The 12,412-nt window shown below is 41.2% G+C and overlaps 1 protein-coding gene across 1 annotated transcript; it reads left to right on the plus strand.

The window, feature by feature from the left end:
* The first annotated feature begins 364 nt into the window (after positions 1-364).
* PCNP (PEST proteolytic signal containing nuclear protein) lies at positions 365-9,637 on the plus strand. The gene is made up of 5 exons (XM_074898443.1): positions 365-443; positions 3,881-4,101; positions 6,064-6,138; positions 6,647-6,702; positions 7,640-9,637. The coding sequence occupies exons 1-5, from the start codon at positions 389-391 to the stop codon at positions 7,767-7,769; spliced, it is 537 nt and encodes a 178-aa protein (XP_074754544.1). The 5' UTR covers positions 365-388; the 3' UTR covers positions 7,770-9,637.
* The last annotated feature ends 2,775 nt before the right edge of the window (positions 9,638-12,412 follow it).

Below are 12,412 nucleotides of genomic sequence, written 5' to 3' on the forward strand. Positions count from 1 at the left end.
GGTTTGCGCTTTGGGAGGGGAAAAATGACGTCCTTGCTTGCTTGAGCTCAGGGTGGTGCAGGATGGAAGGGGATTTTTAAACGGCGAGCAGTGGGGAGGGCGTGACGTCGAGCCTCCAGCCCCCCCCCCAGCCCTGAAGGAGGGAAGCAGCGGTAGCGTGTGCCTCCGCCGGACGTGCGTCAGGGCGACGCCGCTCTCAGCCCTCCCCGCCGGCTCCCAGAGCGGCGCTTCCTCTACGTCACTCCTCCGCGCCGCGTGGGGCGGGGCTGGCCCGGCCGCTCTGGCCTCCGCCCGCTCTTTCTTTATGGTCGGGGAGGAGGGCCAGGGGGTGGAGGCGCCGCGGCGGGGCAGCGCGCATGCGCGACGCGGGAGGCGGAGGCGGGGGAAAATGGCGGACGGCAGAGCTGAGGGGGAGAAGGCGAAGCGGCCGCAGCCCGGAGGAGGTGAACATGTAGCGCCTCTCGCCGCGTAGCTGCGGGGTGGGCAGGGGGCCTGGGCCGGTCCCTCAGGGGTGGGGGGGGTCCAAGGGTGTCGCCTTCGGGCGGGCCGGCCTGGGCTGTGCGGTGCCCGGCCCTGCGGGGAGAGGGGGCGGCCTGGGCCTGAGGGGGCTTCACTGGCGGAGAGGCCGCGGTCTGGGCCCGCTGACCTTACGCCTGAGAATTAGCCTCAGCCTTACAGGAGCTTTTAAAAACAATCTAACAGCTTCTCCTTGTCCGTGGAAATGCGTTATTTCTCTCTTTGTAAAAAAAATACATGGAGTGCTTCTGTCGTGTACGGAGCAAAATTTGACCGTTGCTGCTGGCAAGGATGAAGACAGTTCCTTAAAGATTAGCTTTTAACAGCTGTGGTACCTTTTAAAAATGGGTACTGTCAATATTCTTTATCTGCTGTTTTAAGCATCCTGGGGTTTTTTGCTTGGTAGCAGTCTGCAAGTTTTTTGTTTGGTTTTATATCCTGTCATCTTCTGTGCTACTTACTATCAGTTCTTAAAAAATTTTTAATGGTATGTTTCTTTCCTGCTTTCTTCCCCTGACTTAAAATTCAGAAGACAGGTTTTTTTTGCAAATATAAAGCTTCTCTTTCCTATTTTTTGGGTTGTTTTGTTGTTTATCTATAGGAAGAAGGCATTTCTCTGATCAATTGAAAAATTAAATTCAGCTTGTAAACCAATTACAGTAGCCTCAACAGTGATTGTTATTTCTGATAGTCATTAAAATATGAACAGTAATACTTGATTTTAGGTAGTTCTTTGACCCTTGTTTCTCTGGTTTGTGTGGCTTTTTGGGGGGGTTTTGGTTGTTTTGTATTAGTAATTTGGTAACTGGACAGCGTCAGTATGTCAGTTATCCATGCTGTCTTGTGTGCTGTTTGGTGCACTGGAACATGATTTTAGTGAGTTATGGTACATTGGCCCAAAGGAAGGATAGTCTCTCCCTGATGATTTTTAAAAGTCCTTCAGAGTCTTTAGCTTTTGCCAAGATCAGTGGGATGTACCTTAAAGTTAACTTAGCTGTGACTGGTTTGTTCCCACCACCACCAATGGTCACGCTTCCAAGGAGATCCTGAAATGCTGTGCAACTAGCACTGTTAGTCTTGTCACTTAAACCACCTAGATAGTGGAAGTTGTCCGTTTACACAGCTTGTTGAGAGTCATAAGGAAAACTCATCTGTGATGTAGGATAGCTTGTTATTACTGTGATCCATGAAAAGAGCACTGGTCAGACTCGTTTTGGAAATAGTACTTGTGCTTTCTGCAGTTGAAGAATGACCTCCTCGACACCTCTAGGAAGCAATAAAGAAGCCTTAATGTCTTGAAAATTATATATGCATTGGCATGGGAGATGGGAGAGACCTCTTAATGGATAGTATATATCTGCATTTCTGTTTTCCTGCAGAAACAGAGCAGCCCAACAGCTCCCTCCCCACCTACCCTAATAGTCCTATGCCCTTTATTGCTCCTTCAGCAAGTAAGAGCATTTCTTTCAGCAGTCTATAGTTCATCCTAAGTGGAGCCTAGCAGAAGTAACATTCAGAATGCAGTGGTGATAGGAGCTAATTTTGAGAGAGAAGCTATTTAATATTTTGGTGAGAAGAGAGATGTGTGTAAACTTTGTTAGGCTTTATCTTGTGCTTAGCAATATTCTAGAATTTGCAGTCAAAGAAGTAAGCTGTAGTGTAATTAGGTTCAAGCTAGCATTAGCTTAGGAACCTGGACTGCTCCGATGTGCTTTGAGATTTGGGCTGCTGTGGATTTTGTATTTTATGTAAAAGAAGACTTTTAGGCTCATGGTTCCAGTACTTTTAAGGCCAATGAATTTTCTACCTACCCTCGAATCACCTTACAGTCTCTAGTGTACCTAGTCTGCACTTGTAATTGAATATTCTCTTTAATGTGATTTCATGGTCTAGCTGTAAAGAGTTTCTCATAGCCTTGAAGACTGCTGTCTGGGAAACTGTGCTAAAACAGCAGTCAGTGCCCAAGGTCACTTGTGTGAATTTTGCTTGTTTCTCTTTCCTCCTTTGTTTTTCACTTTTATATCTATACTTTCCATGTCAAATTTCTTGTGGTGCAGATTAGTAGCATTTTTTAATAGAGTGAAATTGATTACAGTTACTACTTTTTTTTTTTTAATGATCTGCCATGTTTCCAAAGGTGAATAATCCATTTTTGTTTCAATTACTTATCACCTTGATAGCTATAAGAGTGAGGTAGAAAGGGTATATTCTGCTACTTAACATTTGGGAAATAGCAGAAAATTATGGAGATAGTGTCCGTAATTTTTCTTTTTCCTGATGTTGTTTCCTTCCTCTTTTTCTCAGAGCTACAATCTTGTTGACCCCCTGTCCAGACTGGCTTCTCTCCCATTGCTCTACCTTACTAATAGCTTTTTGCTGTTAGAGAGCAGTGTGAATAGCTTTCTTCCCTGATGGTCTGAATACGCTGTGCATGGAGGGGCCTGTTCTCCACTCGATATATTGATGAGGAATTGGTGCTAGCTCCAGTTTTTCTTAGACTGATAGTATGAATACTTCCCTGTCTGTTCACCAGTGCATGGTTGTGGTTTTTTTTCTTCTGCTACTGCAGTGATTATCTTATTGCAGCAGCAGAGAAATGTATTTTTGCTGAAACATTTACTATGTTCAGTACGAGTTTTCCAAAGACACCTTTGTCTCTTGGTGTAGCTGAAGAAGCCGAGTCTGTAGGAATGAAAATGTGATTTTGAGTGTTTTTTTCTCTGTGGATTATTGTTCAGCTGCTATGTTTTCCATGACTTTATACAAAACCAGAAAAGGTGAAATCTATATATATGTTTTTCTAGTGCTGATTCCTTCCTCAAGCAGAGCTTGGCAGATTTATTACAGATGAGATGCGGACAAGCAGTGACTTGAAACATGATTGAGACAGCCGGCCTCACTGTAGTCACTTCCATGATTTTAGAGTTGTGCCAGACAAGCCTAGAGACTGGCATGGACATGTTTTTGTAGAAATTTAGTAGAATTAATTTTAACTTAGGTTATCTACTCTAGATTTGGAATTGGGATTCCAGTTATGAAAGCTTATCTATGGCAACTTAAACCCTAAAAAGATTTAGTCATCTACATTTAATTTACTACATGAACTTTGACTTCCATACTAAATAAAGAGATGGTGCTTCAAGATTGTTTTCCTGGCTCATACACAAGAAGTTCTTTACAAGTAGTGGAGTGCTTGCAGTTTCTTCTCCTCTTTGTGTTTTGCTGTCCACTAAATGTACATTGGTGGAAACTGCTGTCACTAAAACCTATTGCACCCAAAGTATAATGCTTTTTGAGGTTGCTGCTCCCATCAGTCTGCTCAGTAAAAATAGCTCATCTTGGTAAGTTGTTTCGACTTCACCAGGACCTGAAGAAGAGGCAGAAAAACCTGTGAAAACTAAGACTGTTTCTTCCAGTAATGGAGGAGAAAGTTCGAGTCGCAGCGCAGAGAAACGGGCAGCTAATGAAGAAGCTGAAGACTTCACCACAAAGCCTGCTCCTGCCAAAATGTCCAAGTTTGGATTTTCCATAGGCAGTCAGACAGCAAAGAAGGCATCTGCAATATCCATCAAACTAGGAGCAAATGTAAGTTGTCTGAGGGCTTTTAATTTTAGGGAAAGTGAGGCAAAGGGGGAAGTACTTTGGGGAGGCTTCCTTACAGAAGGAAAGCCTTGAATTACATGAGGGTAATAAGGATAAAGTTTAAGAAAGCATTGGAGGGCCACCTAGTCGTGCATGTGTAAGTACTTCAGGGTGATTAATCATCAGGTCAGTTGTCCCAGGAAGCATAAGACTTGATTGAAATGAACTGTAGATCTGTGAACATACAGAATAATTTTGTAGTGAGATTTGGTAAGTCTGGAATAATTTCCTGGGGGAAATGAGCAGACTTGTTAAAGTGTTCGGGTTACTTTGAAATGAGTGCTGGGAGCTTCATTGCATGGAACACTTAAAGCTACAAGAAAGCAAGTACTCTCCTAGGTGGCTTAATAGGTCATCTTCCACTCCAAAGACCTTATTTTAGCATGAGGAAGTATAGTTTATATTCCATGACTTTGCCTGTTCTTTGCAAGGACGGTATGATTCATTTATACTGTATGCAAGAGGGGACGCTTCGTTCCATAGGTTTCTAAGAATTCTGATCCCCTTTATTGTCCAGTACAAGGCGCTCGTTCAGATGTGAGTCTGACGCCTCTCCTTACTACCGAAGTAGTCCTCTAGTAGCTTGGGCAAGGTCAAGCCAGATGCTGCCTGTCTGGTTGATAACAGTTCATTTACACTTCCCCCGTACCACTGTGATGGATACATTATAAATCCTTGACTGGATTAAATTCAAATTGTAAGCATGAAAGGCTTGCACCTGAAATGCTGGTGTTTTATGAATCTGCAAAAGATGGAGAGAGCTCTGTTATTTTGAGATGGGAGGTAGATGTGGGCTGGCAGCGTTCTAGAGTATAAACACCATCAGGTCAGCTCAGACTTTGGAAAAAGCTGCCTTCTCTGAGCCACTAGCAAGTTCTGATTTCTCATGCAAAAGGATACATCCAGTGGCACTAAATTTGGCTCAAGATTTCTGGCTCACTGAATTTAGTGGGTGACTGGCAGTGTACCACATTGGACATGCTGAAACTTAATCCTGTTTCTTTTTAGTCAGTTTTACTCCCTTAGTATGTTACCTGTTCCTGTGGAGCCGATGCTTTAAAAAATGGCACAATATTTTTACATTACATGCTATTGGTGAGGAATAGCTGTAGACAGTTGCATAAGGACTCTGTTGCAGTATCAGCTTCAAAACTATGAGTGTATATGAAATAATCACCTATAAAATCAAAATGGAGGAAGCACCGTATGATTTAGATATTTGGTAATACTGTTGCAGCAAACTGTTACTGATGACTCAGTGCTTTCTTAGTGGTCTCAAAGTTACTTTCTGTGTCTCTGCTGTATGACATGTAACAGTTGTGAGTTTGATAGCTTCTTAACACTTTAAATACGGGAAGGTATTGGAAATGAAAATAACACTTTAAAAGAGACCTGGATTAATCAGGCTGTGTTATGCACACTGATGCTAGTTTAAAAGTATGTAATTTTTTAAAGCCAGAAGGATGTTAAGTTTTTAAAAGACAAGAAAGTAAACGCATCTTCCTGTCATTGATGGATAAGAATACTTCAAAAGAGTAATGGCAAGGGTGACATAGTAAAATTTTGAATATCACAATTTATTCAGGTTCTGATTTAATTGTTCATGTCATGCACCAGTGCCTGCATACCCCTGCAGTGTGCTAGAAAGTTAAGAGTTGTTTGTGGGGAGTTGTAATATGAGAGGGCTTGGCTTGTTTTTTAGAGTGTATCTCACACAAATGAGCAGCCGTTTTCCTTTTTCATTAGAGAGAAACCTTCATCTCCTTGATTCAAACAAAAACACTTTTCCCCCCTCATTGCTCGTTTCAGTGAAGATGTTTGACTTAATTTTAGCAAAATATTTAAAATTCCAAGGTCAGGTTTTTTTGAGTTGGTGGACTTACTTGTGCATTTGGTCTTTTTCAGAAGCCTAAAGAGCCTGTTCCAACCCTTGCTCCAAAAACCCTTTCCGTAGCAGCAGCTTTCAATGAAGATGAAGATGTGAGTAATAAGCCAGTGATCATCACAAATTAAAGTACTATGGGTGTGGGTTAGAGTTAGGCAGAGGGAGTGGGTCATTTAAGGTTCTTCAAATAAATGTTGGGGATTTTCAACCTAGAAACATCCCTTGTGTTTGTTTTAGAATGTATAACTTTAGCTCTGTGTTGGTTCAAGAAATCATGAAAGTGTTGATAACTTTTCCCTGAAAATGAGATGCACAACATAATTTGAACTAACGGTTGCTTTCTCTGAGCTTGATAAAGGGGGGGTGAAGAAGAGTTGGGCTTTCTCTGGTTTGATAAATATTTTATTGTCATGTTACTGCTTCTTCTTAGGCAGAGGTGAACAAAGGGCTTCATATTTCTTTCAGTAACCTTGTAGAAACTCTGTTTTGTCCTAAGCCACTTTGCTTTCCTATAGGGCTGTAGTCTGTACTTTATCTTGTCAGGCATTTGAAATGTTCAAAAGACAGTACCCAGCCACGCTCTAACCTCCTTTCTCTCTGTAGAGTGAACCAGAAGAAATGCCTCCAGAAGCCAAGATGCGCATGAAGAACATTGGAAGGTAAGTCAGCTATTAACTGTGGTTTGGAGAAGGGTGAGTGCATGAGAATACCTCCTCCAGCACAGGTCACATCTTGCAGGTGGTTTAGAAATATAGGAAGATAGAATACATTCAGAAAGTTTTTCTTCAGAAACGTGAAAATTTCAATACAGATATTTTCAAATGCTTCAGCTGTAGGTTAAAAGTAATACATTTATATTTGCACTTTGAATTTTATTTTCATTCTTTCTAAGGAAGAAATTGATTCTGTGTTAAACAGAAGCGAGTTTTCTTCTTGAAAAGGTAATAGGTGGGAGTTCCTGCTTGCTTCTAAACTTTGTATCTGTCTATAAGTTGCCCTGAAATAGGGTAGTCATGTCAGATTTTTAAACTCCCATGCAAGGGGAATATGAGAATCATCTCTTTCAGAGAGTCAAAGAATCACTTGTTTGCTTTTGAAACAAACGTATAATTCTTCTGCTTGCCACAAATTTGAGACAGTGCAAGGCTGGTAGGGACATTTTCAGAAGAGGCTTCACTTAAGTTAGGGATGAATTTTGAGCATGTGTATTTTAAAGATGTTTATCATGATAAAGTGCTTTTAAAGTCACACCTCTGTAGGCTCACTACTCTTTAGTGGGGTTTTATCTCCAATAACAAATTTGGATGCTCAGTTTTGTAGCCCTTGCAACAAATTCTTGACAGCTGGCAGCAGTGACTGCCACTCCCCCCTCCTCTGCTGCCCCATCTCCTTGCTCTGTCTTGACATGTTACCGAGAGGTCAGTTCTGTGGCCAAATTACGGTTGCTCATAGTGAGGACTCCTGATGTAACAAAGAAATGTGTGGTAGTTTCTGGCGGCAGGTTGGACTTGAAATTGGTGATCTCAGTGTCATGTTGCACAAACTGCTGTAGCTGAGCTGACTATCTCAGCTGATCTTGTTTTACTTTTTTCACAGGGATACACCAACCTCAGCAGGACCAAATTCCTTCAATAAAGGAAAGCATGGTTTTTCTGACAACCAGAAGCTATGGGAACGAAATATAAAATCTCATCTTGGAAATGTCCATGACCAAGAAAATAACTAAATGATGTGGATTGAGAGTTGGGTGTTTGGGGGGAGGGTAGGGTGTAACGTTAAAGGAACAGTTTCCTTTTTTAAGAATGGTATAAGACTATCTTTGGAGCCACTTTTTTAAGATTGAGTGGTACACTAATAACTGAGTTTGAAATTAGAGGTAATTTATGTTTTGTATACAGATTTCAAGGCATTTGCTAATTTTGTAGTTCCATGTGATTAGTTTCAAAAGGTTACAGATAATAAAGAAATTGGAGTGGTACCTTTTTAAGATTTTTTTTTTTTTTTTTTTTGGGTCAGTGATTAATTAAGCTGGATGAAAAAGGTTACTGTCTCTTTAATGAGGTTAACATTGAATGCTCTTGCATTCTCACTTCTGGCTCCCTCTTCATAACAGGAGAAACAGTTGACTCCTAGGAATACTGCTAAAGAGAGTGAGCATTGTCTTGTGCTAGAAGTGTTACTGGACTATTACTTTGAATATCAATTTATGCAGGAAATAATAAGAATCTGTATTTTTTTTCTCCCTGCAGTCACCTTTTGTTAAGTCTCTGCAAACTAGGCATTATGTTGCTCTGAGTGGCTCTGGTAACTTAGCTCTAATTTTGTTCAAAACTTCATGTAGGATGTGTAACTTTCTGTGGCCTGTTTCATCCTAAGGAAACAGGCCTTGTCTGTATATTAGATACAGTCTGTAAAGAATATTCACTACAAAGGTAAATCAGTATTTTCAGTGTGCTCCTCTTAAATCATTAGTCTTGAGTAGTGCTTGTTAGCATTTCCTTGCAGTACACAAAAGCCACCACCAAAAAGACAAGCTAATGTACATTAAGCTTCACATTTGGTTGAAAGATTTTTCTTTACTATGCCTAGAAGGAATAAAAGCCACACCAAAAATCAGTAACTCACTGCTTAAGTATGAAAAATCCAAGATGCACTTTCCCTGTCTTGCCATTTAAAACAAAATGCCTTGATGCCTGTGACCTCAGTGGATGCTATCAGGTTAAAGAATGCTGTATTTGCAGTCCTAATTCTTCTAACAAGTGTCAACTTCAGAATTAAACTTGACCTTTTCCTACCTGTCTGCCTTTTGCAGTGATTTTCAACAATTAATGTCATTGTTGAACTAATTAAACTATGTGGTCAGTTTAACTTCCGAGCTTTCTTACTGTGGAACAGTGCTGTAGGATTTCAGACCTAGTAATGACTGTCTAAATTTCAGTCTAATTTAGATTGCATAGTTTTAAAACCTTTTACTATCAGAACTGGTTAAACAGAAAGTTGTCAACAGCAACTCCACCCCGCCACACACCACCCCCCACCCCCCTAAACAAATATACCACTCTTTTTAAACTCAAAATACCTGATAGTGTCAGCCACTAAATTGATTTCGGCCTGGAACTGGTCATAGAATTCAGTACATTAATTGTTTTCATCCTGCTTCTGAAACCTTTCTTCATGTTAAAGCTGAACCTGCAAGTGCAGAAAGGAAAGTGCATCTTGATGTTTATTTTTATTTTTATTATTTTAGGAAAGCTCTGACCACTTAGACTTTTGAGTTTGTAAGTTCTAAAAAATATTTTTTTGTATTTTTGTATCGTATGTGTAATCTTTCTTCTTTTGAAGTCTGATGCAGTTGAATACCTGTAACTATTTTCTTTAAAAGCCTTGTTATAAACGTAACATAAAAACGTATACCTTATTTTTTTTCCATAGCAGAATTCTTTGGTTTATTTAAAACAACAGACTTTCAGGACTTCCAAAACTGGTTTGGGCCTTACTGGAGCTAGGCAAGGCAAAATGAAGCATTTACTTTTCACTTACTTTTATCACACGTGGTTATGTTTGTCAAAATAAATCCCTTTAAGATAGTGGTAATTCACAGTGAGTAACTATTTTATCTTGCTCCTTGGTAGTTACTTGATACTGTCTTGGTCACTTATATTATGAAAAAAGCAAAAGGGAACTTTGAATAAGAGGGTGACTTTGAGACCTATGCTTTTTTAGTTAACCTGCCACCACCTCTGTCTTCTACATCTTGGCTGAAGTAGACCTTCATTTCAACAGAATTTCCCAGTACTTCAAAATCCTTCAGGAAATCACTAGGCAGAACAGCAGTCACACTGGGCAATACCTTCCATGCAAGTGAGAGAGCAAAAGTTCTATTTATCATACTCCCATAGTCAATAAATGTAATCTTAGACCTTGTGAGAGACTGCACCAACGTCTGGGTCTGACTGGAGGTAAGCAGAGATCCTGCCTCCCTCAGTGTATGAGTTCTGCTCCTTCTCAGTGTTTCACAGAAGATAATCGATCAGGGTGGCCTAAATCCACTCAGGACTGACTAGCTGACAGGCTTGATGATGTAGCTACAAGGTCATCTGCTGGTGCTTAATGTCTGATGCTTGCAGGAAAGATCTGACCTGCAAAGTATCATCAAGGGGAATGTTAGCTAGAACTTGTAATTCTAGGCTTTTGTTACAGTAATTGTGGTCTGCACCTGAAGATAGTTCGGGGTGGGGGAGGTTTGTGTGATACAGTTTCTTCCTTTCCTAAGAATATTCAGGAATTTTTAAACTCATGGTAAACTACCTGATCTAGCTATCTTAAGTGTTTCCAGGAGATATGCTGAGAGCTTTAGCTACTTAGTGTAGCAAGGTGTGTATATCTACCTATCCGTGGTTGAAATGTCTGTCAGTGTAACTTGTGCAGTTTTATATCAGAAGGCTTACGCTTGCTTAGCAGTAAAGCTTTACTGAGCACCTGAGGAATTTGCAAAACACTCAAGACATTAGGTGAAGATGTAAGTAGTTACCCAGTAACCTTCTCTGTGCTACCCTGCAGCTAGGCTGCTTTTCAGCCTGCTGGGTTGTGAATGGATCGAACTCATCTAATGCTACCTATTAAAATAATAATAATTAAAAAACCAAAAAGTGCAGTCAGCCACCAGTAAGGGGGTTTTGGGCAATCCCGAGTGTAGCCCCTTACACACCTAATTTCATTCCTTTAAAAGTGTAGGAGGTTCCCTGTCCACGTTGTCAGTCTGTATTTTGTCAGCAGAAAGAAGTACCCAACCAGCCCATCTGTAAATCCGATGGATGCTATTTTAATTTCATGGGCTTACTCCTGTGTCATGGATGGCCCAGTTACAGTATTCAGCCAACTCTGACAAATCGTAACTATCATATCCCAGGGTGACCACAGTGGCAGCAGGCCAGATGTGCTTGAGCTCCACATCTGCCTGATCACGGAGCACCTCCTTGCCAGAACCCACCAGCTGTGCTGAGTCCTGTGTGCTGAGGTGGCTTTGCCAAAGATTTCTGTGTGTGGAGACTTGGAGGGAAAGGCAGCTTTTGCTTCCTGAAGAGGTTGTAAGCTATTGGAAATCACAGGTGTAACGCGCTCTTTCTAGGCTGCTGTGAAATAAGAAGATAAATGCTTGCAGAAGCGACAGAATTTCAAGAAGGCTTTTTATCTGTGTAGTTAGTAGCCTTAAAAAGTGTTCTGCAAAAAGTGGGTTTTTTAAATTCATTATAAAGTTACAAATTGAGGAATGCTGAGTAGTTATGCCCTTAAGCTACAGAAGGGAAGGTTACATTCGAAAATCACCATAATTTGTCTAGTTCCTCTGCCAACAGACACTAGAACACCGTAAAAATCAGACAATTGTTTTTTTTATTTTATCCTATTAACACCTGTCACGATCCAATGTTGGGGGAGGTTTCAATACGATCCCAAGAGCGAGATTAAGACACAGACGAGGTCAAAAGCCGTACACCCAAAATAGGTTTTTATTATTAAATAAGTGAAGAGGGGTAGCGACAGAATGGAAGGAAAAGGCAGAAATCAAGGATGTGGGATAGGGCTGCAAAAATAGACACCACCATGGATCCAGCGGCATCCCGTTGGTCCTCAGCCTTCAGTTCTTCGGTGGTGGGTGCACACAGATCTGGCTTCGATGGCAGATGCACACAAAGCAAGATTTTCTGCTGCCTTTTTAAGTTCATCATACCTGCTGATCAGCATATCTGCTCCCCTTTAGTTTTTTTTCTCTGGTCCAACAGGTTTTATTGCATCTGAGTCAAGGGCAGGAACGTTTGCCTCTTGTCAGTTCATTAGCAATGCGTACACGGGGTCTGGCCTGCACAACAGAGCCACAAACCGCTCCAGGATGGGGCCAGCCTTTGAGGCTTATGTAAAGAGTCCAGACAATGCAACCACCAAGAAGTGGGGGGTGCATCCTTCAATACACAACCGCTTCTCTGGGCAGCATCCCCCAGACCAGTTCACAGGCCACAGCAGCTCCTCTTGGAGGTTTGCACAGACACAAGCAAGCTTCGAGACAGTCATATGATATGTCAGTCTCTCACAACACCTTCCTTATTTCTTCTAATGAAGGGATCTCCTACTGTTTTCTGATTTTGATATATTGGCATTTTTAAAACTGTTTAGTGCTTACTTAGGAAAGCTGCTTGTGTTAATGATCTGGAGCTGTTGCCTCAGGGAAGATGCATAGTTATCCACAGAGTTAAAAGCATGAAACATGAACTGTTACACTTGAGTGCTACCTACATGTATAGAGTGTGCTAAATTTCTGCTTGTGAAACTCCAAAGTCCAAGCAAGATTTAGTTACCGAAGCAAACCTGTAAACC

The sequence above is a fragment of the Athene noctua genome, chromosome 1 (genome assembly GCF_965140245.1).
Source record: "Athene noctua chromosome 1, bAthNoc1.hap1.1, whole genome shotgun sequence".
In the NCBI taxonomy this organism is placed as follows: Eukaryota; Metazoa; Chordata; class Aves; order Strigiformes; family Strigidae; genus Athene; species Athene noctua.

Excerpts from the sequence above, each read along its gene's own strand:
- PCNP (XM_074898443.1), top strand. The coding sequence starts at position 389 with ATGGCGGACGGCAGAGCTGAGGGGGAGAAGGCGAAGCGGCCGCAGCCC. Across the intron at positions 444-3,880 it reads GCGGCCGCAGCCCGGAGGAG|GACCTGAAGAAGAGGCAGAA; the intron begins GTGAACATGTAG and ends CGACTTCACCAG. Across the intron at positions 6,703-7,639 it reads CGCATGAAGAACATTGGAAG|GGATACACCAACCTCAGCAG; the intron begins GTAAGTCAGCTA and ends CTTTTTTCACAG.